Source organism: Petromyzon marinus, chromosome 25, assembly GCF_048934315.1.
Source record: "Petromyzon marinus isolate PM22_M1 ecotype Great Lakes invasive population chromosome 25, UKy_Petmar_22M1.pri1.0, whole genome shotgun sequence".
In the NCBI taxonomy this organism is placed as follows: Eukaryota; Metazoa; Chordata; class Hyperoartia; order Petromyzontiformes; family Petromyzontidae; genus Petromyzon; species Petromyzon marinus.
The window spans coordinates 2,787,596-2,811,321 of record NC_133691.1 but is presented as its reverse complement, the minus strand read 5'-3'; the positions used below and the strand labels follow the sequence as shown (position 1 = coordinate 2,811,321).

The 23,726-nt window shown below is 48.7% G+C and overlaps 2 protein-coding genes across 3 annotated transcripts; one reads left to right on the top strand and one right to left on the bottom strand.

The window, feature by feature from the left end:
• Positions 1-4,877: 4,877 nt before the first annotated feature.
• Positions 4,878-9,580, bottom strand: LOC116945976 (ubiquitin-conjugating enzyme E2 variant 2-like). 2 transcript variants are annotated; one of them, XM_032960709.2, is made up of 4 exons: positions 9,478-9,580; positions 7,003-7,157; positions 6,103-6,228; positions 4,878-5,897 (listed from the first exon to the last, which is right to left on the bottom strand). In XM_032960709.2, exons 1-4 carry the CDS (start codon positions 9,494-9,496, stop codon positions 5,754-5,756), a joined length of 444 nt encoding a protein of 147 aa, XP_032816600.1. In that variant the 5' UTR covers positions 9,497-9,580; the 3' UTR covers positions 4,878-5,753. The 2 variants fall into 2 exon arrangements, with proteins under 2 accessions (XP_032816600.1, XP_032816601.1); XM_032960710.2 differs by lacking the exon at positions 9,478-9,580 and adding an exon at positions 9,393-9,415.
• Positions 9,581-13,643: 4,063 nt separating this feature from the next.
• LOC116945977 (pancreatic secretory granule membrane major glycoprotein GP2-like) lies at positions 13,644-23,338 on the top strand. Its single transcript, XM_032960712.2, has 9 exons — positions 13,644-13,784; positions 15,134-15,209; positions 16,779-16,901; positions 17,502-17,731; positions 18,082-18,233; positions 19,640-19,906; positions 20,327-20,492; positions 20,900-21,023; positions 22,172-23,338. Exons 1-9 carry the CDS (start codon positions 13,773-13,775, stop codon positions 22,444-22,446), a joined length of 1,425 nt encoding a protein of 474 aa, XP_032816603.2. The 5' UTR covers positions 13,644-13,772; the 3' UTR covers positions 22,447-23,338.
• The last annotated feature ends 388 nt before the right edge of the window (positions 23,339-23,726 follow it).

Below are 23,726 nucleotides of genomic sequence, written 5' to 3'. Positions count from 1 at the left end.
AAAGACCACAGTCGCTTCGCCCGAGTTGAAATGTCGCCCACTCGTTAAACAGGACTGGCTTGCTCCGACTTGCCGGCACGTGGAATTGTATTCCCAGTCGCCCCCTAACGTGCGCTCGCTGTGTGGCAGGTGGAGTATTTAATTCTGTTTAGACTGTAACGCAGCCGCTCACTCGCAGGGACTGGCCGTCAGCACCACGTTTCCCCCACATTGCACCACTGCATACTCAGATTGAATTTCAAGGTCAGATCAAAATTTGTTTTTAAATGCGCGTTGAGTGGCAAAACGTAATAATGCTCAGTGTGAAGCGGTGGTGCAGGAGTTTGCATGCTGCACTCTTGAACCAAGGGTCACCCGAGTTCGATTCCCGGCCAGTGATATCTGAATCGGCACTGTGCCCACCCCTCTGTGCACAAACCACGCTGGTGAAGTATGTCAAACAACCCCTGTGATTGACATGGCATGAAAACGTCCAGCAGCCGAATGACAAAAGGCTGTAAATATTTGGTCATTTACACGTGATTTTAAATGTTTTAATCAAATTTTACAATCGAGACGCCACAATGTAACATTACCAAATTTGATTAAGTTCATATGCCTTTGTGGGCTCTGAAGAATCCTCACTGCCTGAAACGCTAGCGCGTTGGTCGTTATAGTTCGTGTTATTTCAACTTGAACTTTTTTTTTACGTTTCCCCGCTTTCGGCTCAATCTCCTTTTTGTGAGCGGCGTCACTTGCTTGAGCGATGTTCGTTGTGAACTTCCTCGCGGCGGTGATGAAGGGTGGTGCATCATAGAGGGCCGGAACAGTCCCGGAAGAAGCCGTGGCAGATCGACTTTATAAAGTCGATTCAGTAGCCCCTCTCTCGCCACGCCGAGGATACAGCTTTCACAAGGTCCTGCAAAGAGCGCGGGCGTTTTTTTTCCCGTTCTAAGAGATGAACAATACAAATCAACCGAAAAGCCTAACTTCATTGTTTTTTCTTACGTCATTGGCAACGGATGGTGACACAATAAAAACTCACCAAACTTGAGATCCCTTATTCATCACGTTACAGCTGCAACTCAAGATTCTATAACCTAGGTCTCGGACCCGAACCCATTTATCGACTCCTGTGCAGGGCGCTTGACGGAAGTTTACCCCGCACGGGGCGAAGTTGCCACCGCCTTGGCGCACGGCAAGAGAGAGCAGCGATCGGTGCGGCACATCGTGATCCCAAACAGAGCGGGGTCCAGAGTCATGTGTGCACACCGTAATGTTAAACCCAAAGCTGTCGACCCATACGGTTTAACCCCGTGTTCTTGTGCAGGGAAATTGAGTTTTCAGGTCCGTACGGCGTTACAGCCGATTCAATACGGGCTCAAACAAGTGTCTTTGTGTTTCTCCCTTGTGATGGGACTTTGTAGGCTAAACGTTGAGATTCTTAAGGGCACGGGGTGATCAATAAGGTTTGAATTGGTGTGTAATAAGGTAGGCACTGATAAGGGGTTGACAGGTATCTTAAACCTCTTTCGCACCGCACATTGCCAACCGCGCTCATCGGAGGTGCGGGGGAAAGGACAGACGAACCAAACGCACAAAGAGCATAGCTACAGAAATGAGTGTTCAATCTATCGATTTAAAAGTGCATAGCTCCAGTGGCTTCCGAACATTCCTCCACACCTTTGCTTACCTTGGCGCACACCCCACGTTGTGTGTCTGGACCCCGACACGGCTGGGTGCGGGGTGACGCTGCGCTGTTTCACAAACATCTCTGCGCGTGTTCCGAGTCGAGCGGTGGGGTTTTCGCCAACTTCTCCAACTTACCGGGCCCATGCAGCAATTGCGATTTTCAGAGCGGCACCCGAATGCACGAACTGCAGTCGGTGCCAATCGTCGCGTCCCCCCCCCCCCCACACACACACAACCCCCCTTGACCACAACGCTCTGTCATCCCGCAAACACATCCACCAGGGACTTCACGAGAATGATCTTGAGCTGGGGCTATCCGATGAAGTAATCGATGGCTCTGCCCAAGTTTAATTACATTTTTAGGCATGCTTTAAACGTTTATTCTTCATGACATTGTAAAATATATGTAAGAAAAATGCCCGCTGACAATTTTGCACGTTATATTCGACGTTTGGAAAACACGTCCAACTAAAGTGGAGTATAAGCCACTACAATTGTTGCTTTTGCACACAGACAGCCTTCCGAGACTTAATCCCGTGTGATAGTATTCGTGGCCGTTGTACCATTGCCTGGCTTGTTCAAGTACAGTACTAAATATTATAATTCTGCTCCGACGCATCTAATGTCATGGGGACATTGGTCGCGTGGCAATTAGCGCGCTGCACTATTAACGTGAGAGTCCAAGTTTGAATCTCTGCCACGGCTAATATCAGTGGCGCGCGATATCCAAAATAATCGGCACTGACAAAGCACGGTGAGGCAAAATTAAACAACTCCCTTCACCTAAACAGCATGGAAATGCCTTCACTGAGCAGTGCGTTAACATCAGGGCTGTACTAATTATGATCAAACCGTAATCTTTGGTTCTTTCGGTAAAGTCACGTAGGCGAAAAAATAAATTAATTAAATCACGTTTCGGGCGCAACACAAGCGCCCGTCATCAGGTGGGACAACCACAGCAAGACAACAATTGCTAAAGTGGTCAAGAGAGCTGCTGCAAAACAAGAGTGTATATATAAGTAGGAGAGGAGGGGGGGGGGTTGCGTGGGGCGGGAGGAATGGTGAGGCTGGTGGTGCGCCCGAAACGTGATAAAAAAAATCACCTACGTGACTTTACCGAAAGAACCAAAGAATATGGATCCTTGCAGTCACGAAAACTTCAAATCTAGAAGGAAAAATCACGTTTCGATCGCAATACAAGCGATCGTCCTCAGGCGAAAAATGTAATCCAGCAGTAGAACTGCTGAACCAGGAAGAACCGTACTTGCTACAAGTCCCGAGCTACTGCACCAGACATGTCGAAGCGTGCGTTTGCCAACAATGCCCATCATATCTTCAGTAGTACTCGTGTTCAAAAATGGCCAAGTGCTAATTGGAGGTGCGGGGGAAGGTGGACAAACTAAACACAAAAAGCAGCTGTAAAGAAATTATTTTCTCAATCTAGAGGATTTAAAAGTGCATAGCTCTCGTGGCTTCCTAATATCGGAAGGGCGCACACCAGACGAAGTATTTCACTCTGCATAATATGCTTCATTTCTTGAAGTCTCTTTGCAAAACACTTCAGGTACTACGGAGACCGTCATTCGTGAATAAAGCAATAATGCGACGCTGAAGCCGAGGGAAAAGCAGTCAAAGCCCCGCTGCTAGGCACGATCATTACGGTGCGAACTATGGATCACTCAATTGGTTTAATTTTTGTTGTGTCTATAAAGAAAAAAAAACACGAGATAACAATGTAAGCGTTTTGAATCGGTACCGTGTCTTAAAATTCGCAAAGGTCATAAAGAACTTTGGAAAGGAGGCAATGGGAAAAAAAGAATTCTATGTTGTGCAGTACGAGGACAGAAACAACCTAAAAATGACTGTTTTGATCTGCAGAAGTGATTGAACACAATAATCGCCAGGCAATACCCGTCTGGTAGGTCGCGTACCCCCATGAGTGACACTATCAGAAGTAGGGTCAGGGGCGTTCCACCTCAACTTCAGCCGCAGCATGTGTGCTTCGTATGGATTTGGGATTCTCGAGCATTAATAGCTGTGATTAGGTCAGAGGAGGCAGAATTCGCAATCGGTTTTTATGGAAGGATTATTGCAATGTGAAGTTGCCCACGGGCACTTTCTTATTTCCGCACAAGTTAAAAACATAGCGCGTAACGCTACGTGCGGATCTCTCTCCATAAGTTTTTGGGTTAGATCGCGTAAAAATTAATGTCGTTAAACCCGGCACCACCCGACACAGCCAATTGGTAAGGTTTGTCACGTAAACAGAACATGCCAAGTCGTTACTAATACAGCACACAGGTATTTTGGAGAGTAAATCCATAACATTTACAATGAGTACGACGTTTCGCTAGTAATTACGACGAGCACCATCAGACAGCCGGATTTGTGTTGGCGGGTTTAACGAAACATTTATATTTACACGATTTAACCCAACAAAAACTATTGATATTGGTCACAAAAGCCGACTTCGTATTAAACGGATCTCTCTCCGTTTACCGGATGCGCATGCCAGCGGGGAAACTTAGTGCACCAAGGACTCAACTACGGGTGTTGTAGACTCGACAACCATCCCTTCGTCGTCCTTCCCCGCACCTAACACGGTTGGCTACGTACGGTGTGAAAGAAGTTCTCCATACATAGTTACAATGGACTGCGTATACTAAGAGGACTGTTTAATCACCGATTGTACTCGTTCCAATAACGTTTTGTGTTGAAACCAGCGCCGGTACAGGAGCGAGACGAATCGTATTGCAGGAGGACCATTAGATATGCAGGTGGTATATTGAGGCCTTCATCCAGCAGATCATGGCCGATGTGATGCAAACCTTGATTACTTTAAATTCACTTGGCAAAACACTTATAAATATATTTTTATAATTTTTCTCGAAGCAGTTTTTAGTAAATGCAAACATTTTGTACAGACGAGGAAAATAGCACAAGTATTTGTAGGAATGTTCAGCAATATATATCATATATAGGAATGCTCAGAATGCTCAGCATTTTAAACTTGGCCTAAGCGCTTTACAGCTAAGCATTAGCCTACAATGTTAACATTTGCTGACCTTAAACCTTTTCTTATTTACTTTCCTATTAACTACCGTTTTAGTACAATCACTCTAAAACGATAATAATAATGTACCATAGTAAAGAAAACACAGCAAAACAAAAACACCAATCCCAGCAGCCATCTGCTCATACACAACTTCAAGTGGAACAAATGGATTTTAATCACAGTCAAAATACATTACAACAAGAACAAATCCAATCTCTCTCTACCTGTGGCAAATACCCCTACATTCCCCTCTGGTCAGGAGGGTTGTCTTGTGGTTTAACAGTTCACGCTGATACTATAAGTCAACAGCACACTAACACAGTAGTCATTTGCTCTGCACAACTCCAAACGCCAAATGTGCGAAAGTGATTAAAAATGGGTGGCTTGGACTGGCCACTTGAAAATGGTTGTTTTTACTCACAAGCAAAGTTACTGTAATGTACAGACACATCTGCCGTCCACTGGGAAAATAAATAATTTCAATCCATAACCTCCCACCCATTAAACCCCTTGACAATTAATTCGCATCTCCGTGTGGAATACAGGCAGAATTGTTTTCCCCTCAAGTCCATCGTAGTGGGTTGGTGGTGGATGGGTTTAGAAAAAAACGAATCAAATGCAACACAACAAGCCAAACCAGCATAATGCCGATGAAAAGTGGATATCGGTATAGTTTAGTGGGTTTCCGGGCAGCAGAAATGTTGGGGGGGGGGGGGCATTGCGATGCGTGGCATTATTTAAGTTCTAGTCCGCTTCACTCAAGTGCAAACGAGCGAACGAGCGGCCACTCCGTGGAGGGCGTGCATCAAAACGCATGCGGGCGTGTGGTGATCAAGAGGCCTTTTGTCAATGCCTTAAAACGAGACGTGTGTACGTCAGCAGCCCCCCCCCCTGCCCCTACCCCCCATCGCGGCGCACCACGTTTGAGTGCGGGAAACCCACGTGACAATCAGCCACGCTTGCATGCGGCGTAGCAGTGCCAACCCGCGACCGGAGCCCGCACAACTTTACTCTCGAGTGAAACCGACTAGATGTAGGTGTGTCCCTCGGGCGGCTGCGGGAGCTTCATGTTTTCCTTCTGCATCATGTGGCGCTTCAGTTCCTGCAGCATTATCCGAATGCTGTAGGTACTCTGCCACTTGGAAAGTACAGGCACCATACGGGGATCGACCTACAATAAAAACAAAAACACGGTAAGGACTTTTAAAGATTAGCATTACCTCGGCGACCCTTTATCGCAAGGTCCTGTGCCACAGTACAATTCTACACAGGATGAAATGTGCTGTCCGTTGCTGCTGCATCGGTTGCTGCTGCTACTACTGCTGATGAAGGTCATCAGTGGTTCCATAACCACGAAAGCTCTTTTGCAAACTTACCATTCCGTTTGAGCTGTTGACGCCACTCAGGTTCACCTTGGTCACGAATCGGACAGTGGGAGGCATGTCTGGGTACTTGGGTCCGCACTCTACACGAAGGCTGTATATTCTGTTCTCGAAGCTCGTCTGAAAAGCGCCAGCACAGAGCAAAGCGATGGAGACGCGGCCACGACAGGGAAGACGACACAAGCCTTGTGCGTTCTGTTCTGCAGGGTAATGTGGCATGTGAATCACAAAAATACACCGACACTGCCTCGGTCCCGTTCATAACACGATCTGCACATGGAATTCGATCCACCATTGTTTTGCTGCAACTTATCAGGTATGTTTGAAGTTGTGAACAGCAGCACATGCACCAGCTTTGCTCTACTTTTGCTAATTCTGCCTGCTGTTTACACTTGTAACACGGTGCACTAAAATTTCCATGGACTTATTTTCTCATGAGAAACTTCCTTATGTAAGACAGGTGTTCTCAATGGGCAGTCACCCAGTTCTAAAGAACGTCTGAGCGGATCGGCTGCGTGACGTGCAAACATGTTGAACTCCTTTCGCACACCGTATGTTGCTAACAATGCTAATCGGACGTGCGGGGGGGGGGGGGGGGGGAAACAAACTAAACAGAAAAATCAGTTTTAAAGAAATTAGTTTCTAATCTAAATTTAAAAGTGCATAACTCCAGCGGCTTCCTAATATCGGAAGAGCGTTCCAGACGGCTGCAGAAGCACATCTGAAAGCGCGCGATGCAGTGACCGTCTTTGTTCGATGGTTCGCCAAAAGCTGCTGTGGCAGATGACCGGAGGTCGCGTGGTGGTTTATGTTCCTTGGTTCATTTGCGGCAAGCACTTCGTAACGAGCGCACAACCTTATAATGCATTCGTTCAGCAAACCCAGAAGACGTACCCTAGGTGGACCGATAATCATTCCTGTCCACCTCGTCATGGTCATGTCCTCATCGTCTTCGAGGCCCCAGCTCACGGTTCCATCGCCCACGCCCTTCTGACCTTCCTCCAGCTCCTCCAGAAGGCAGAAATTCCTGGGCACCTTCACGGCCGCACCTGTGTGAGGTCCAAAGGAGGTCCCCATTAACAGCAAGGCACAGCGAGCACAACGATTTTTTTTTCATCCAGTTCATTTGTTTTGTCAAATATATTTTGGACTCTCAAACCAAACTTAATGGAGATGATTTTTTTTTAATTTGGAACCTTTGTAGCTAGCAGTACATCGTACTGTACCAGATCACCTGCAGGGTGCTGGCATCACAGTCCTAATTAAGTCACTTCTACAGATCTCTTTACCCACACCACATGCCATGTTAGATGCATCAATTCATATCCCTTCTCAAGCTCACAATACATGCATCAAATCTTGTGTAATGTTTTTAGATCTATGTATTTTGTATGTAAAGCGTTCATTGCCCCTGTCGTCACTAGAGGCCGCTATTTTCACTACAATCTTAAAATAGTTTGATCGAATTGACAATTTATGGAACCGTAAATATGGGGGGAACGGTTAGTGTGCCAATGGCCATTCCATAGATATGTGGCAGCTACGGATCGAATAAAAACGAACAATTCGCTGCAGTTATTTTTCAGAGCTGGAATGTCACTGTGCATGACAGAAACAGGACCGGAAAACCACGTTTACGCACTCTCTTTAGCCAGAATCGTTTGCAAGTGCCTCCTCTACTACGCTCTGCATAAGGGGTGCTGCCATGATCAATCCACCGCTGGATGAAGACCCTCCCCTAAGCCTTCGCCCATCTCTCGCGAATCCTGCGACGTTCGCATCAGAGAAGATTTCTGCACTCCGCATATCTCTGCGGTGGACGGTCGCCCCCCCCCCCTCGCCCCCTTTTGAGGGTCGCGGGCGTTCCCTGCCTCTCCTCTCGCCCAAAATGTGAGCCCGAATGTATTTAGTGACAGCTTGCAGGAAGGCGTCACAACGCTAGAGGTGTAGAGAGAGAGAGGGCCGAGGGGGGGTTAAAATGTCCCGGTCACGACTGACAACGTGAATGAGCAAGACGAGTGGTCCAATGGGCGCTTTACCGCACCTACTTCGTAACTCGACACCGCCGCTGGGCACGTTTGCAAAACCCGGGCATAAATATGCGACGCAAGATTGATCGATAGCAAATATATAATCAAGCGCAAGCCACGCACGCTTTGCATAGTGCGAGGACGGAACTGAATATTCCTCGATCCGAGCCGTGTGTGCCCTCACTCGATTCCTTCTCGTGAAGCATTGTTGTTAAAACAAAAGGTTTAACATCGCAGCAGACCAGATTGTGAGAGTGCAGCGTGCAGCCAGTAACAAAGGAGACGCGACAAACGAGAGAGAATCAAGGATAGCGGAGACGGGAGGCTTCCAAAGACGACTGTGACAGTACAACACAGACTGTATTGAGAGAGGGCCGAGTGCAAACGAGACGGACATAACGTAGGGTAGCTGAACGAGACGACACAACTGCAATGTGGCAGGAGGCAGTGGTACAATCTAGACAATATATAGACGTCAGTGTCAGTCGGAACGTGATACGTGGCAATTGAACACCGTGCAAATGACAAGTCGTGACAACTTTCTTCCTGAAATGCAATTCAATCGCACTGCGTCAAGTTTTCAGGCACACATGGAAATTACTGTCGGGGGCAAGTGCCGTTAGCGAGTAGCACCTACGAAGGCCGGTGGCCAGCACCACGCCCGACCGCCTTTGTCTCTCCACAGTGGGCGGTGTTTTACTCCGCACCGCACTCAGGTACTCGTCTGAGGCGGAGTCAACCTCGCCTGAGGAGACCCAGGACCGTTTCACATAATCGCTATCACTGGGTGCTGGCCACGACTGGGAATCGAACTCGGGTGGCCAGGTTCCCCATGGCAGTGACACACAGAGACACACAAACACACACGATCAGATGCGTCGATTAATCACACTCCACAGCACATTTTCTGTAAGCAACGAGCTACGAATTACGAAAAATATCAATAGCAACAACAAAATATTAATGCACAATCAAGCGCAACGTCACCGAGACAACCACCACGCAAGTGCATTTACAGTCGCGTTTAATTAGCAACTGAAAATCTGACACCGAGAGCGAGCAGGCAGCCGCCGGGCTTCGGGCTTATCGGGCGGCAAGAGGCGACCCTTCCCCGGCGGAGGAATCTATCCGAGAGGCGGCGTCTCCCGGTCACACGCCGGGGTAAATGTCAAGGCCACGGAGCCATCCGCCGCAGCAGCTTAACCGCGCGAGCGGCCTCTCCTCTCGCTCGGACCCCGAGGAAAAAATGCCCACCGCGGGTCTCTCCGCCACTTGAATTTGTTTGTTTGTTGTTGTACTTTATACGCGGGAGAGGGGGGAACGCGCACAGTGAACCCACCGCTAGCGGACACGGCCATCTTGGACTTCCGCGAGGGAGGGAGGCGTGGGGGGGGGTGTGAGGGAGGAGGGTGGGGGGCGGGGCCTTGTTGCGTCACGGTGACGTCACGCGCGTCCACGCGACTAATCGATAAGGCGAGGGTGGGGAAGTTCATAGTTCAAAGTTCCATTTATTTTGGTATAGCCCTGTGAGCCATTCGGCTCCTAAATCGGGTGCAACCGCAACAAACAAAAAACAAAAACATGAACAAGAAAACATCTTAAAGTGACATTCTTTGCTCTTTCGGTAAAGTCACGTTGAAGGGAAACAATAAATAATGAAATATATTTCATTATTTTATTGTTTCCCTTCAATAATAAAATATATATTTTATTACTTTATTGTTTCCCTTCAACGTGACTTTACCGAAAGAGCTAAGAATATGAATTACTGCAGTCACGAAAGCTTTAAATAAAAAATCTTAAAGTGACTATGTGTGACTGTGCAAACAGAAAATCCATGAAGAAAAAAAACATCAAAATATTCCTGAAAAAAGCACCGTACACCACCAACGCTGTGTGCAAAAATCCCAGTGGGATGCAAGTCAAACAACAACAACCACAAGACAACGTCGAACGCAAAACGTTTGATCGGTGGGCATCGATTATGACGGGCGATTAAGTTATCGCGATAGGCGTGAGTCGGTCGGTTCGGGTGGATTCGGACGATCGCCAAAGTCGGTAACTAATTCGATGATCGATGCTTTGGTTTCGATTTTAAAACACGCGTGATCGATTGGCAACGAGAACGGATCAGTTGGTATCTGTGAAGATGTGATCTATCAACTGATATCGATTACCGGAGTTGATCCGAACATTTGTCCTGGCGATTGTGACGTGATTCGATTATTTTGCTGGGTTTTTTTTTAGATTATTTTAAGTGTGCACATTTGTGCCTTATGGAGGGACCCCGGGGTCCCGAATAAACGGAAGTCAAAATTTGTAATTAACTAATCTATTTTTGCCGGATTCCGTCCCACCGCGCACATAAACGCCGCGACCCACCTGGCACGGATCGTTCTGTTGCCGTGTCGTCCAGGATGAATGCGCAGAAGAAACAACACTTTGAAACGTTGATGAGCGCATCGTGTGGGGCTCGTCGAGAGGAATAGACTGCCGTGTCGTTCGCCTTCAGCAGATATAAAATGACGTCGCAACGAAGTTTATGCGAGAGCCGGGGGCCTATGGAACCCCGGGGTCCCGCCTTAAGGATAATTGATTAAAAACAAGTTGTCTAGTACTTTACATGGTTAACAGAGATGGAACGTTCTATAAAGAGAACAGAACAAACGACACAGAACACCACTCCTTCCACGTTTGGACAATAAATGAATATAAACGAATTACAACTGATTACTCCATGAGAAATAAATCAGTTATGAAAGATCAATTTTTATGGACTCATTGATAAAAGCATAGACGAGTAGAGGCCATCGATCATCGAATAATTTTCGGATTGACATAGTACGGTGTATCACTCGAAACGTTAACTCAATTCCGGAACCAGTCATGGGCATCTGTGGCGGAAAAAATATCTTCACATAGCTCATCCGATTGTGAGATGTTGAGTGTTCAGTCGGGGCCTTGTGAGACGTTGAGTGTTCAGTCAAAGCCTTGTGAGATGTTGAGTGTTCAGTCGGGGCCTTGTGAGACGTTGAGTGTTCAGTCAAAGCCTTGTGAGATGTTGAGTGTTCAGTCGGGGCCTTGTGAGATGTTGAGTGTTCAGTCAAAGCCTTGTGAGATGTTGAGTGTTCAGTCGATGCCTTGTGAGATGTTGAGTGTTCAGTCAAAGCCTTGTGAGATGTTGAGTGTTCAGTCGGGGCCTTGTGAGACGTTGAGTGTTCAGTCGGACCCTTGTGAGATGTTGAGTGTTCAGTCAAAGCCTTGTGAGACGTTGAGTGTTCAGTCAAAGCCTTGTGAGATGTTGAGTGTTCAGTCAAAGCCTTGTGAGACGTTGAGTGTTCAGTCGGGGCCTTGTGAGATGTTGAGTGTTCAGTCAAAGCCTTGTGAGATGTTGAGTGTTCAGTCGGGGCCTTGTGAGATGTTGAGTGTTCAAGTCAAAGCCTTGTGAGATGTTGAGTGTTCAGTCAAAGCCTTGTGAGATGTTGAGTGTTCAGTCGGGGCCTTGTGAGACGTTGAGTGTTCAGTCGGACCCTTGTGAGATGTTGAGTGTTCAGTCAAAGCCTTGTGAGACGTTGAGTGTTCAGTCAAAGCCTTGTGAGATGTTGAGTGTTCAGTCAAAGCCTTGTGAGACGTTGAGTGTTCAGTCGGGGCCTTGTGAGATGTTGAGTGTTCAGTCAAAGCCTTGTGAGATGTTGAGTGTTCAGTCGGGGCCTTGTGAGATGTTGAGTGTTCAGTCGGGGCCTTGTGAGATGTTGAGTGTTCAGTCAAAGCCTTGTGAGACGTTGAGTGTTCAGTCGGGGCCTTGTGAGATGTTGAGTGTTCAGTCGGGGCCTTGTGAGATGTTGAGTGTTCAGTCAAAGCCTTGTGAGATGTTGAGTGTTCAGTCGGGGCCTTGTGAGACGTTGAGTGGTCAGTCGGGGCCTTGTGAGATGTTGAGTGTTCAGTCAAAGCCTTGTGAGATGTTGAGTGTTCAGTCGATGCCTTGTGAGATGTTGAGTGTTCAGTCGGGGCCTTGTGAGATGTTGAGTGTTCAGTCAGAGCCTTGTGAGATGTTGAGTGTTCAGTCAAAGCCTTGTGAGATGTTGAGTGTTCAGTCGGGGCCTTGTGAGACGTTGAGTGTTCAGTCAAAGCCTTGTGAGACGTTGAGTGCTCGACCAGATGACGCTTTTTGGCGTCATCTGGTCGAGCACCAATTGTGCGAAGGCTCAAAAGAAAGCCTTCCCTTGGTGTGGACCAATCAGTTTCAAGGACAATGCATATATTATCATAGTATGTTTTGTGTTTGCATTTTGACTGCAAGTATTGTGGTTAAAGCAGACATTAATCCTTGTAAAAAGGTTTCAGTTTTGTCGCCAGAAAAAAGGGGAAAAACCCTATTATTACATTTTGGTACTGGCAAAGGAGGTCTAATGATGTAAGAGCTTTATAGCTCATCGGATTCCTCCTGCAGTATAAATAAATATATATATTTTTTCTGAATATGTATACCGTATAGTTAATGTGCTGTATATACACTCCGGCGAAATCACTGCACAATAGTTAGGCTTCATATTCACCTTGCGCTCTGAAGTAATTAATCCAGCAGTTGATTGACCAAACGTTAATGTGATTTCTCGCTCAAAGGAGCGTTGGAACGTTGCTCACCTGTATAATAGCCCTGAGGCAGTGGTGGAAATTCCGCATTACTCTGGCTGGGGCGAGTCGATCCGTCGGCTGACCACTGTTAACTTCCCCATGAAGTGGCACCAATTTTATAGACCCCCCAGAGTGAGGAATGATGAGCCGAATCAACCTTGAAATAAGAGTTTGAAATCGCAACTCGCTCCCTCTACTGCTGAGCCACTGGGCCGATTTGGAATTGTAAGTGTTTTAAATTCATTATACTCTAATAAATAAAAAAAAACATATACAGATGTTGTTCCCTAATTGAGACATATAAAGGGTGCTTAAATTTTTGTTTAACACTTCTGAGAAATTGCAACAAAGCCACAAGAAATTTGCCTCCGGACTTCCAGGCCACGTGTTGACAATGATGGCGAACAAGTGGGGACTTTTAAGCTATTAACATTACATTTGTTATCATGTTACAGTGTATTATCCGTTCTTTTCCCATTAAAAACGATAGTCCTATATGAGTGTTCAAAACAAGTTGAAGCAGCCTGTATATGAAGGAGACAAGCAAACAAGGCATCATGGGACTTGATTGGCAATTAATTTGGTGCAACAATACAATACAATGACAAAGGGCTTGCGCTGATTGATAAATCCCTGCTCAGGAAGAATGATTCCAATCGGCACGCGTCCTTCACCTGGTACAACAATGCCTCTCTCATTTAAATAATGTAACATCTTAATCTAACACGCGAGCTGCCGCGACTCTCCAGATCCGCACCTGGGTATGTCAATCAGAATTAATTATGTGTTCGTTCACCTTTACCTGCATCACCCCCCCCCCCCCTCCCCGTGGCGACGTCATCGGTACCATTTCTATAAATCGGACGAAGATCGCTGGATGTTGGCGCACAGTGATTTTGGTCACTGAGTTTAGTTTTGTGGGTTTTTGCTGTGGTGTGGGGGTTTATTTTTGGTGTTGTCTGTCGTCGTGGTCGTTAGTGATTTCGGTCCGCGGGGAGAATGATTTGTCAAGTAAGTTCGTAAAATATCATCGGGGCGCGGAGTTTGCGTCTGCCGTACTCGTACGGTCGTGGGTCTTTGTTGTTTTCGATGATCACTTTTCGGTTTTGTTGTCCGAAAGCGTTTCTTCCCTGGAGATTTATCTGGGGATCGAGAGCAACACGTGTGCGGATACGCGTCTCGAATGGGGGAAACGCCGCCAGTGTTCCTGTAACACCAGGCTAACACTGCGGCTAGACTCGCGTTTCAATGCGCAAATATTAATTTTAATTTCTTTGTTTTAGAAAAAAAATTGCCCATAATACCATGGAAAGAAAGTCTGCTCGAATTGTAATGTGCTAATTGGTCACAGCTAACATGAGTGTCGAGTGATATCTGAGACCGTTGGGACACGATGCACTTCTGCTGAACTGGCGGTTTGCTGTTGGGATACAAGGCTGATTTGAGAGATGTTTGTGGTTTTGAATTGGTCATAGGCCCACTCCACTACCGACTTTCTCATTTAACCAGCCGTGATTCGTGTTCCAAAAACCTCTTGAGATTACCGTAATAGCACTCATCCAGCAGTAGATCGACGAAGGGTCTATACATTTTCATTTGTACTGGAGTTATATTGAGCGTGAAAAATGTAGTTTGGAGCGCTACAAATGGGCGGAGCGCTTCGCATTTATTAAACATGACTACATCAAATATCGCCTTGGATTTACTTTATAACAAATACAAGTCGCTAAACTTCGATTTTAATGACAAGGAAAACCTTAAACTCCATGTGTGCTTCGAGAAGGAACGCTGTTATACGGTGTGGGACTCCCCGCTATGATGCTGCTAAGGAACATAGCCATGAACAACTTATGGAATGGAACGCATCCTTACGTCTATCGTGGAGATAGAGCAATGACATGAGCTCGTTGGAAGGTTTCTTTGTGGATTGTTCCACAATATTCACGGTGTGCACTGGCAAACCGTGCGAGATGACGGCATGGGAAGGCCTTCATCCAACAGTGGAGCGATGAGTAAACATCCGTTCATGAAGGGGTTATTGTATGGTGCATAACGAGGTGTGGTCTCTGCGAGGTTTTGCACGTCGTGTTGTGGTCACGGGTAGCGCACTGCGAACCCGGCAAACCCGAGTTCGATTTGCCGCTCTGCCAACACCAGGTGGCCATTCTCTGAACCGGTTCAGGTCCACCACGAGGTCGACTCTGCCTCCAAATGAGTCGGCTGGTGCGCTGGCTACTCGCGTGCCGGCCTTCATAGGCGTTCGCTCACAGCGCTTGTCCCAACAGTTGAGGCTATACAGGGGCGGGCGGTGGGGGGGTGGCTATGTTTGTATGTTCACGAGTGATTTTCTTCGTTTTTAGATTGCCCTGATGGCTCCTGCGTTCCTGTCGGTGTTGGTTGCGGTGCTGCTGGTATCTGAAGTTGGGGCACAGGAAGGTAGGAAGACCGCAAGTGTGTGGCAATCTTTCTAGAGCCTCCCTCCTTGGAGCAACGGGTTGGCACCCTGCGGCTTTTTAAGGACTGCTGCTTCGTGACCGCTTTATTCAGGACCACAGTCTCGTTTTCATCGCGTGCATTCTGAACAAAAATATCTTTTGGTTGGCAACCCCCCTGCTCTGTAGTCTACTCGTACAAATAAAAATATTACCATATTCTCGTGCTTATAAATACACCTTTTCCTCCCAATGTGTTTACAGACAAATGTCTGGAGTGCATCTTGTCATATAGGTGTGACCCGCATTTTCTAAGTTTATTTACAAGGGGGGCACGTTTTCGGCGGTGGTTTTTACTTTCTGCAGCGTCTTTATACGTACTTTTTTTAATCTAGACAGCCATTAGGCAATCCACTCGTATAAAGGCATCTCTGCTGTCGATGATACCCTTTTGGTTGATTCATTAGAAAAAAATAACGCACTTTTTTTCGTATAGACCGCGGCTTGCAGTTCCAGTGTCGTTCCAATAAATTTGGAAACACTTATTTCAAACAAACCGGATAGGAAAAGAAATCTGAGGAAGCTGGAGTGACCCCCCCCCCCCCCGTACTCGTCCCTGGCAGCGGAGCCAGGCGCGAGCACTCTGGTCACTCCCGCAGATTTCTAAATTTAGAAATCCACAACGCAAGCGTAACTGGGCTCGGTTCGTGCGCCCCGCGTGTTTGGAATTCTAACACTCCCTCGATTGTTTCGAACTTTTCAAATGTTATTTAAAGTTTAAGAGGAAGCCGACCCGATGCTCTGCAATGGGGAGAATTAGACGGTTGTCAATTTAAATAATTTCACAATCTCGTATTCCTATTAAATAAAAGCTTGTTTTATATTCTACGGCATTTTAGTAAGTTGGTGGCGAAAGAATTACATTTAACAGGTGAGAATTGTTTTACGTTGGCGCAATTTTAAATAAATAGTGTTGGTCTTTGGCATTCATTCGGTGGCTCTAATAGATTCTCTTCCGAACCTCTGCTATTGCAACTGTGGCATGGGAAAATCCCGCTTGGCCAGTTACTCCCATTGCGTCAAGGCACTCTATAATGCAAGTTGTAGTGGTGTGTGTAAAATACGAGACGTTTTAATAATACCCTTCTTAGGATCGGGCAGTTTGGCCCTCACCCCCCTGGCATAAGACTGCACGCGGGTTGCGTGGTTGTAATGCTTGAGGCTTCACGGGCTGGGGGAGCGGTAGTGTAGCGGTTGGGGCGTTGCACAATTGAACTCGTCAAACCGGAGTTCGATTCCCGCTCATAGCCAACACCCATTACGATAATCCGGCTCGGTCCTGGGCCTCCCCTAGGTTGACTCGACCTGAATGCGGTGTGAATATCGCCACCGGGGAAACGAAGGCGGCCGGGCATGATGCGGGCCACCCACCTCCCTCGTGTGCTGTGGCGCTCTTCATAGGCCTACTCTCTAACGGGCACGTGCCCCAACAAGTTGTCCTGGCTGTGCAGGGGATCTTTTGTTTTGTGGTCTTGTTGTGCAAGAGAGACCACCGTCGTCTTTCCCACTGCAGGCAACAGCGAGGTGGCCCTACTGTGCAACCCGTCCTGCAAAAACGGAGGCCTCTGCAAGCAGGAGAATAACGGCTCTTATGCCTGCCAGTGTCCCGACGGGTTCATGGACAAGGACTGTTCAAGTGAGTGCCGCCAACCTCGCAGTCCGTGTGGTGGCGACACTGCGAATTGTATCTTGAGATGCAAGGTCAACGCTAAAAATGGAGTTGCTCGTTGGTGATCATTGCTCGAACGTTTCCGGATTATTACGTTTCCCGAGTTATCATCATGCCACCGTGACGCCCTGCGCAAAAACCTGAGCGTAGTAACCCGTGCGTGTGGTGGTAAGTGTTGTTGCTGGCCATCCGAGGTCTAACTACTACGTGTGTGGTGTCCCGAGTTGGTAGCGGTAGTGTGGCTGTTAGCGCGCTGCGCTACCAACACCGCCACCCGAGTTTGCTTCCTGCTTGCGGCCAACACCAGTGACGATTATTTGACTCGGTCCCGGGCCTCCACGAGGTCGACTCGGCCTCATGAGAGTACCTGGTGCGATGTGTGAACATCGCCACTGGGGAGACAGGCGGCCGGGCGTGGTGTTGGCCACCCACCCCGTCGCGTGTCGTGCCGGTCTTCATAGGTGCGCGTGCTTCCATTTTTTGCCCCAACAGTCAAGGCTGTATGGGGGGGCATCTCTGCCTATATTGTTCCCCCCCCCCCCCCGCCTCCATCTCTCACCGTTGCAGATAGCTTCCTGGACGTGGTCTGTGGTGCGACCAAGGTGAACGCGATGCTCCGGCAGGAGTTCCTGGAGCAGCACAACGTCCCGGCCACGTCCGTGGTGCTGGGTGGCTTGACCGACGAGGGCCAGAACAGCTCTTGTGTGGGGACCCTCCGTGAGGTCCAATCGTCGGCCAGGGGCTATTACAGCATGTCGGAGACGCACGGCCGCCGCAACTGTGGAGCTGAAACGGAGGTGGGTGTCGGCCTCCCCTAGGTCGACTCTGCCTCAAATTTACCACCGAGTGGTGTGTGTGGTCAAATATCAGCACCTAAATGAGATGAAGGTGGTGTGGTGCTGGGCACCCACCACGTTACGTACTGTGCCGGCCACTTGACCCAACGGTCTAAAGGCTATATGGGGATCCTTGTCTGTCTTTATCTCATTGTGACCAAGGTGCTTTACAGAATTCACAAATGGTACGAGTGAAATAAAAATGGCCAATGGGTGTACACGTGGTGCATAAATTAAGTAAAAGTTAAATTGACAATGTTATCGCTGGCACTGACTCGTGTGTGTGTGTGTGTGTTGCTTGTCTTCCGCAGTCCAACGCCACCCATCTGATCCTCCACTACCAGGTCGTGGTGGGAAATCGGACGGCGGTCATCGAGAGGACCTACTTCGTGATCAAGTTTTCGTGCGTGTATCCGCGCGAGGAGCGCACCCAAGCGGACATCCCGATGGAGAGCCGGCTCTTGTGAGTTGTGGATCTCTTTCCCCCCCGTGTACGGTCGTCGTGCCAGCCTATTGGAACGGTGTTTGGTTCGATGCCTGAGAATCGAGAACCAAAGGAAGTCTCTGGATGACGCTGCTGCCACGGTATAGCAGCTCACTTGACTTGCAGTCAGAGGTCACTGGAGCATACAGAGTTTTAAAATCTAGATTTAAAATTAATTTCATTAAAAGATGTAATTTGTTTAGTTTGTCCATAAGGTTTTTGGATTCTATCGCGTAAATATAATTGTCGTTAAACCCGACAGCCAATGAGAAAGGTTTGTCACGTAAACCGAACATGCCAATTCGTTGCTAGTACAGCCCACCGGTATGTTGGACAGCAAATCCACAACATTTACAATTTGAGGACGATGTTTTGCTGGCAATTACATCCAGCATCGGTTGATTTTAACATTGTTCGCTTGGCCTACGTGTTAAACTAGTTTCATCCTTCGTCTGCACCGCCGATTTATCACGGCTAGCTATGTATGGTGCGAAAAGTTCACTCGTGTGCTTACATGAGCAGAAAGGAGAGGGAGAAGGTATGACTGGGTCAAGATGTTCGGGCATGCGAGAGGGGATGGAAGAGCGTGTGGAGAGGGAATGAACAAGCAGAATGAAGTTGCATGGACTGGCACACCTACTTACCGTGGGGGGGGGAGGGAAGATTTCGAGAGGGTTGGGGGGGGGGCACACAGGTCCGTGAATTATTTCACCTTTAACCAGAAAAAACCCATTTTTACAGGAAGCTTGAGCTGATTTGGATGACTGGGTTATTCCCCCATTCTCCCACTACTGCACATGAAACAATATCCACTTGCCTGCTCCCATTCTCCACTTTTATAACCCATTCTCTTCTCCCCTAGCCCCTCCTGCTACTCCTTGACCATCACCATAACACAAACCCCACACCATCTCAACCACCGTCATTTGTACACTGTTTTTTATAATTGCTGTAATATGCCTTGGCATAAAGGAGCTAAATAAATAGTCTCTAAAATTAAACAGACCTTTTTAAACGGTGTAGTGACTTAACTGGAGACGCTAGGCCTTTGGAATAACTTTTTTTTATCTCAATAGCACGACGGGGATCCCACTCCAAACGACAGCCCCGAGCTCTCGCTCAGGGTCCCCTTTTATGCTCCCAGCGTTGCCTTGCCCTCTCTAGAACCTCCTAGCGGGTTCCCGGGCTTCCCCTGCGTGCCTCTTCTCGAACCTTTCCCCGGATAATCCCCTCTGGTGTATCACGTGGCCTGCTGCAGTCAGGGCTGCTGCAAGCTGTAGATCCCCTTCCCCGCCAGCAGCCAATGCTATGCTGCTACATGGCTAATTCTATGTCGCTACAAAGGTTTGGAACGCTTTTGCCGCTCGCTTTCCCGTCCGCCCCAGGACGTTCGCCATCCCGGAGATGCAGGGCGTGCTCCAGGTCCTCATGGCGCTCTACAAGTCCGACAGCTTCACGGCGGACCAGCAGCTGGTGGGCTCGCCCGTGCTGACTGCGTTCCAGCGCGTCTACGTGCGCGTCCACCTCGCCATGTCTCGCGACCACAACCCCGTCAACGTCAGCGGCTACTTCGGCCTCCTCGCGGTCAACTGCTGGTCGACTCCGAGCAACAACGAGTCGGACCACCTCAGTCACAAGATTATAAACGATGGGTGAGGGGGGGGGGGGGCCTGTCTTGGCCTCTGGTGGCGGTTGGGTGCCTTTTGTCGTTATTAAACTAAAGCAAGAGTTTTATTTTACCAGGTAATGCCCCTACTGAGTTCTAGTAGAGCATTGTTTTTTCACAAGCCACCTGGCCACAAATAATAGCTCGCCGAAGTGGCCTATGTTGGACACTTCTAGCAGCCTAATATCACGAGCAGAAGGCCGTGTCGCCAAATCCATTGTGTGTCTCGTATGGCTGTGCTCGCTGCCTTCACCCCCTGCGCTAAACCAGCAGACTGAAGTATGGCCTAAAATCGGTGTGAGAAGGGCCCTCATCCAGCAGTGGAGATTGCTCAAAGGGGTCCCAACCGTGTGCCATTTCACCCCCCCCCCCCCCCCTCCGTACCAACGAATCACCGTGCGTGCAGGTGTCTCGCGGACCAAACGGCCTACTTCCACCGAGGCAACGGGAATGACACCTCCGTGGATTTCAGCTTCCAAATGTTCAAGTTCATCGGCATGGAGTACTCGTACATCTACATGCATTGTGCCGTGCGCGTCTGCTACACCAGCAACCGCATGGCGTGCGTCCCGGTAAGCCGGGCTCCATCTCGAATTAATTTATTCGGGCACCTGAGCATTCGTGCAACCGTTCTGTTAAATCCACCGCTGCTAGGCGAGTGCCCACGCCATGCAGATCTGCTAGTAAGACAAAGATCTCCTGCATAGCCTCGACAGAATGTTGGGCAAAGTGCTCTTAGACAACCTATATGAAGGCCGTCGCGGCACACGAGGGGAGTGGGTGGTCAGCACCACCCCCGGCCACCTTTGTCTCCCCAGTGGCGATGTTTACACACTGCACACAGGTACTCATTTGAGGCAGTTGACCTAGGGGAGGCCTAGGACCCGTTAACATAATCTTCATTGGATGGTCTACAGCTCTATGGATGTGTTTATTGTTGTGATCAAAGGAGGAGCGATATTTGTCTTAAACGGCGCAGGGATGTCAAGGTGGCAGGGTCAAGCGACACTCGAAGACTGACCTCTACGAGGGCGTGCTGTCCATTGGACCCATGAAAATCGTGGACGACGAGACTGAGGACTTGCTGCGCACCTCCATAAACGGTGACCTCCTGACCCCACCAGCGGACTTCGCAACGCTGTCCGTGTATCCGTGTGCACCGCCAACATTTGCGGCGTCGCGCTCAACGTTAAAGGTGCAGCCCTCCAATTACTTCCTCGTGCCCCTGCTGCTTGGAAGGGCGTCCACACAAGACCTCGAGAGCCCCACCCCCTCAAGGATATCTTGGCCTACTCGCTGGCTAGTGTGAACTTGTTTTGCGCAGTAAGTAGCCAACCGTGCTAATCGGTGTGTGGTCTCGTAAGGTGGGATTGTACACGCACTTGAACACGGCACACGAGCGATCTCGTGCTTGCACTCTCGGATGGCAAGTCGCATGTGCTAACCCCTTGCAGCATCAACGCCACAAGTCGAGTGTCCATTGCGGTCCCGTGTTTTTGACATTAGCCTAACCGCTATCCTCTCCCCCTCCGCATCGCAGCAATGTGCCACCAGCCTTGACCAATGGCGACATTGCCTGTCTCACATGGCACTGCCACGAATCCCAACCAATTGGGCCCCATCCTGCCAGCGGGCCACGGTGCAGTTTGCAGTGCCTGCTCACTCGATGGCTATGCCACGGAGTTATTAACAGATGTGTTTATCAATTCTGTAAAACAAAAATATTCTAGAGTTAAGTCCAAGAAGGGTAAGAACATAATTGGACCAACTGTACTTTGAGAGGTTGTCTGAAACTGGGAGCTCACAAAATCATTGAGTGGAGAATAACTCTCCCACCTCGCTGCCATCTGCGAGTCGCAAAGTTATGGACAGTGAATATCAGAGCAGTGTTTTGGACTGGGTGGAGCGAAGATTCCAGGCCATTGAGTTACTCTATCTGGCAAATCGCCCGAAGCTAGATGTTAATTACCAGTGAAACGTCGTATTACAATTGTAAATGTTGTGGATTTTACAGTCCAACATATACCGGTGGGTTGTAGTAACTAATTGGCGCGTTTACGTGACAAACCTTACTGGCTGTCGGATGGTGGAGGGTTATAACACTCGTACTTGCACAATCCAACCCAAAAACCTTTAGTAATAATATTGGTCGCTAAAGCCCCTCTACGTGCTTTAAACTCGTTCTACTCATCCGTCGTTCAGAGTTGCGTAATCGCTGAATAATTTTGTAATCGTGCGCGCGTGGTTGCAGGTCTTCCCATGCCCGTCGTGATCCCGGTGTTCATCATCACCGCTATCGGCGGCGCGCTCGCGGCCCTGTGCTGCTTCACCCTTTCCCGGCACGGCTGGAGGCTCGGGTGGAGCGCGGACAAGGAGATCGCAGGGGGGGTGATGCCGCCGGCACCCTGCCACGAGGTCCCCAGCAGCAGCCCCGTCATCGGCGTCTCGCCGAATCAGCGCTGCTCCACCGCAGGACTGCTGCCCGAAATATTCAAAGGCGGTCGCCGCACGTGTGTGATTTCGTGATCTGATACACGCAGTTTTTCCACCCGAGATGCGCTTTTGTTGAAGTTGTGCTGGAGCTACATGACGCGTTTTTTTTTTGGGTGGTTGTACTGTGGTGATTGGCACGATGTTCGTGGCGCTCCCACGTGCTTGGGTGGGAGGGGGGGGGTAAACAAACTCTCAGCGCGTCCTGACGGTTCGCACCACACGCGCGCTTGGGAGCCTGTTTTTTCTTTCAGCAACCGAATTCGAAGAGGCCCCAGCGCAGGGCACGTGGACCGTGACGCCACCGGGCCTGTGCAGAGCGCTGCTCGTGTTTCACAACCTGAGACAATATCGCAGTTATTATGCACAGTGCAAATTTTTGAAAAGATTCCTTGTGTAACTTTTGTACCTTTTTAATATCTACGCAGTCGCATTATTTAACCAAATTATGCAATGTGTGTACAGTGGTAACATTTATCTTGATATTTAACTTGTTATCTGGGTACACTAAGGTGGGGGGAGGGGGGGGGGTGCCAGCCTGTCCTGTGCGTACTCCTGCTGGGTGGGGATGCCTATAGAGTGATTGATATATAATGGGGCAATGACTTTGGACAGCCAGATTTCGTAGAGTCTGAAAAATACTTGGGTGGGGGGAGGTTGTGCCTTTACCGAGACGCTCCAAATCATAGGCGCTCCTTATGAGTGCAACTAGGGTCGAGCTATCGACGCATTACCACGTGTTTTTTGAAAGCCAGTTCCCTCCATCCCCCACCACTTTTTTGAGCCATTGTTTAAACGGGAGGAGTCGTTCTCGTGGGGGTGGGTGGAGGGTGGGGGAATGTACAAAAATGCCGAGCGCTTGACCCTCGAATGCTTCTGTAAGTCCGTTTTCACCCCCCCCAAAAAAATAAAACGGCACCGCAATGACGACGCTGTGGTTGTGTGGTTGTCGGTGCTCGCTGGCGTTGTGCAAACTCGCGCGTTCGCCCCGTGTATACAAACAAACGCGCGCACACGTACGCCTGCACAATGAATATCTTGCATTAGTAGCGTGCGCAAATTAAACCTTCAAGGATGTTGAGACGTGGGAAAGGTTTCTAGGTTCTCCTGGCTCCGTGCCGATGTGCTGTGAGGTGGAGGCGGTGGGTTCTAGGGGAGCTGCGACCGGTTGCTTCGTCTGGTTTTCACGTCTTTAATGGCGAAGAGTCCACCTTGGATGAAACTTCTGCACATGTAGCGAACCGCGCTAATCGGAAGCGCCTTGAGGCAAGATTGGTTAAGACGTTTAAATCCCAACGACAAAATGATCATAACCC

Coding starts and splice junctions, on each gene's coding strand:
- LOC116945977 (XM_032960712.2), top strand. Junction 17,732..18,081: donor ACTGTGGAGCTGAAACGGAG/GTGGGTGTCGGC, acceptor TGTCTTCCGCAG/TCCAACGCCACCCATCTGAT. Junction 20,493..20,899: donor ACCGCATGGCGTGCGTCCCG/GTAAGCCGGGCT, acceptor TAAACGGCGCAG/GGATGTCAAGGTGGCAGGGT.
- LOC116945976 (XM_032960709.2), bottom strand. Junction 6,229..7,002: donor TGATTATCGGTCCACCTAGG/GTACGTCTTCTG, acceptor GGCGCTTTTCAG/ACGAGCTTCGAGAACAGAAT. Junction 5,898..6,102: donor TCAACAGCTCAAACGGAATG/GTAAGTTTGCAA, acceptor TTTTTATTGTAG/GTCGATCCCCGTATGGTGCC.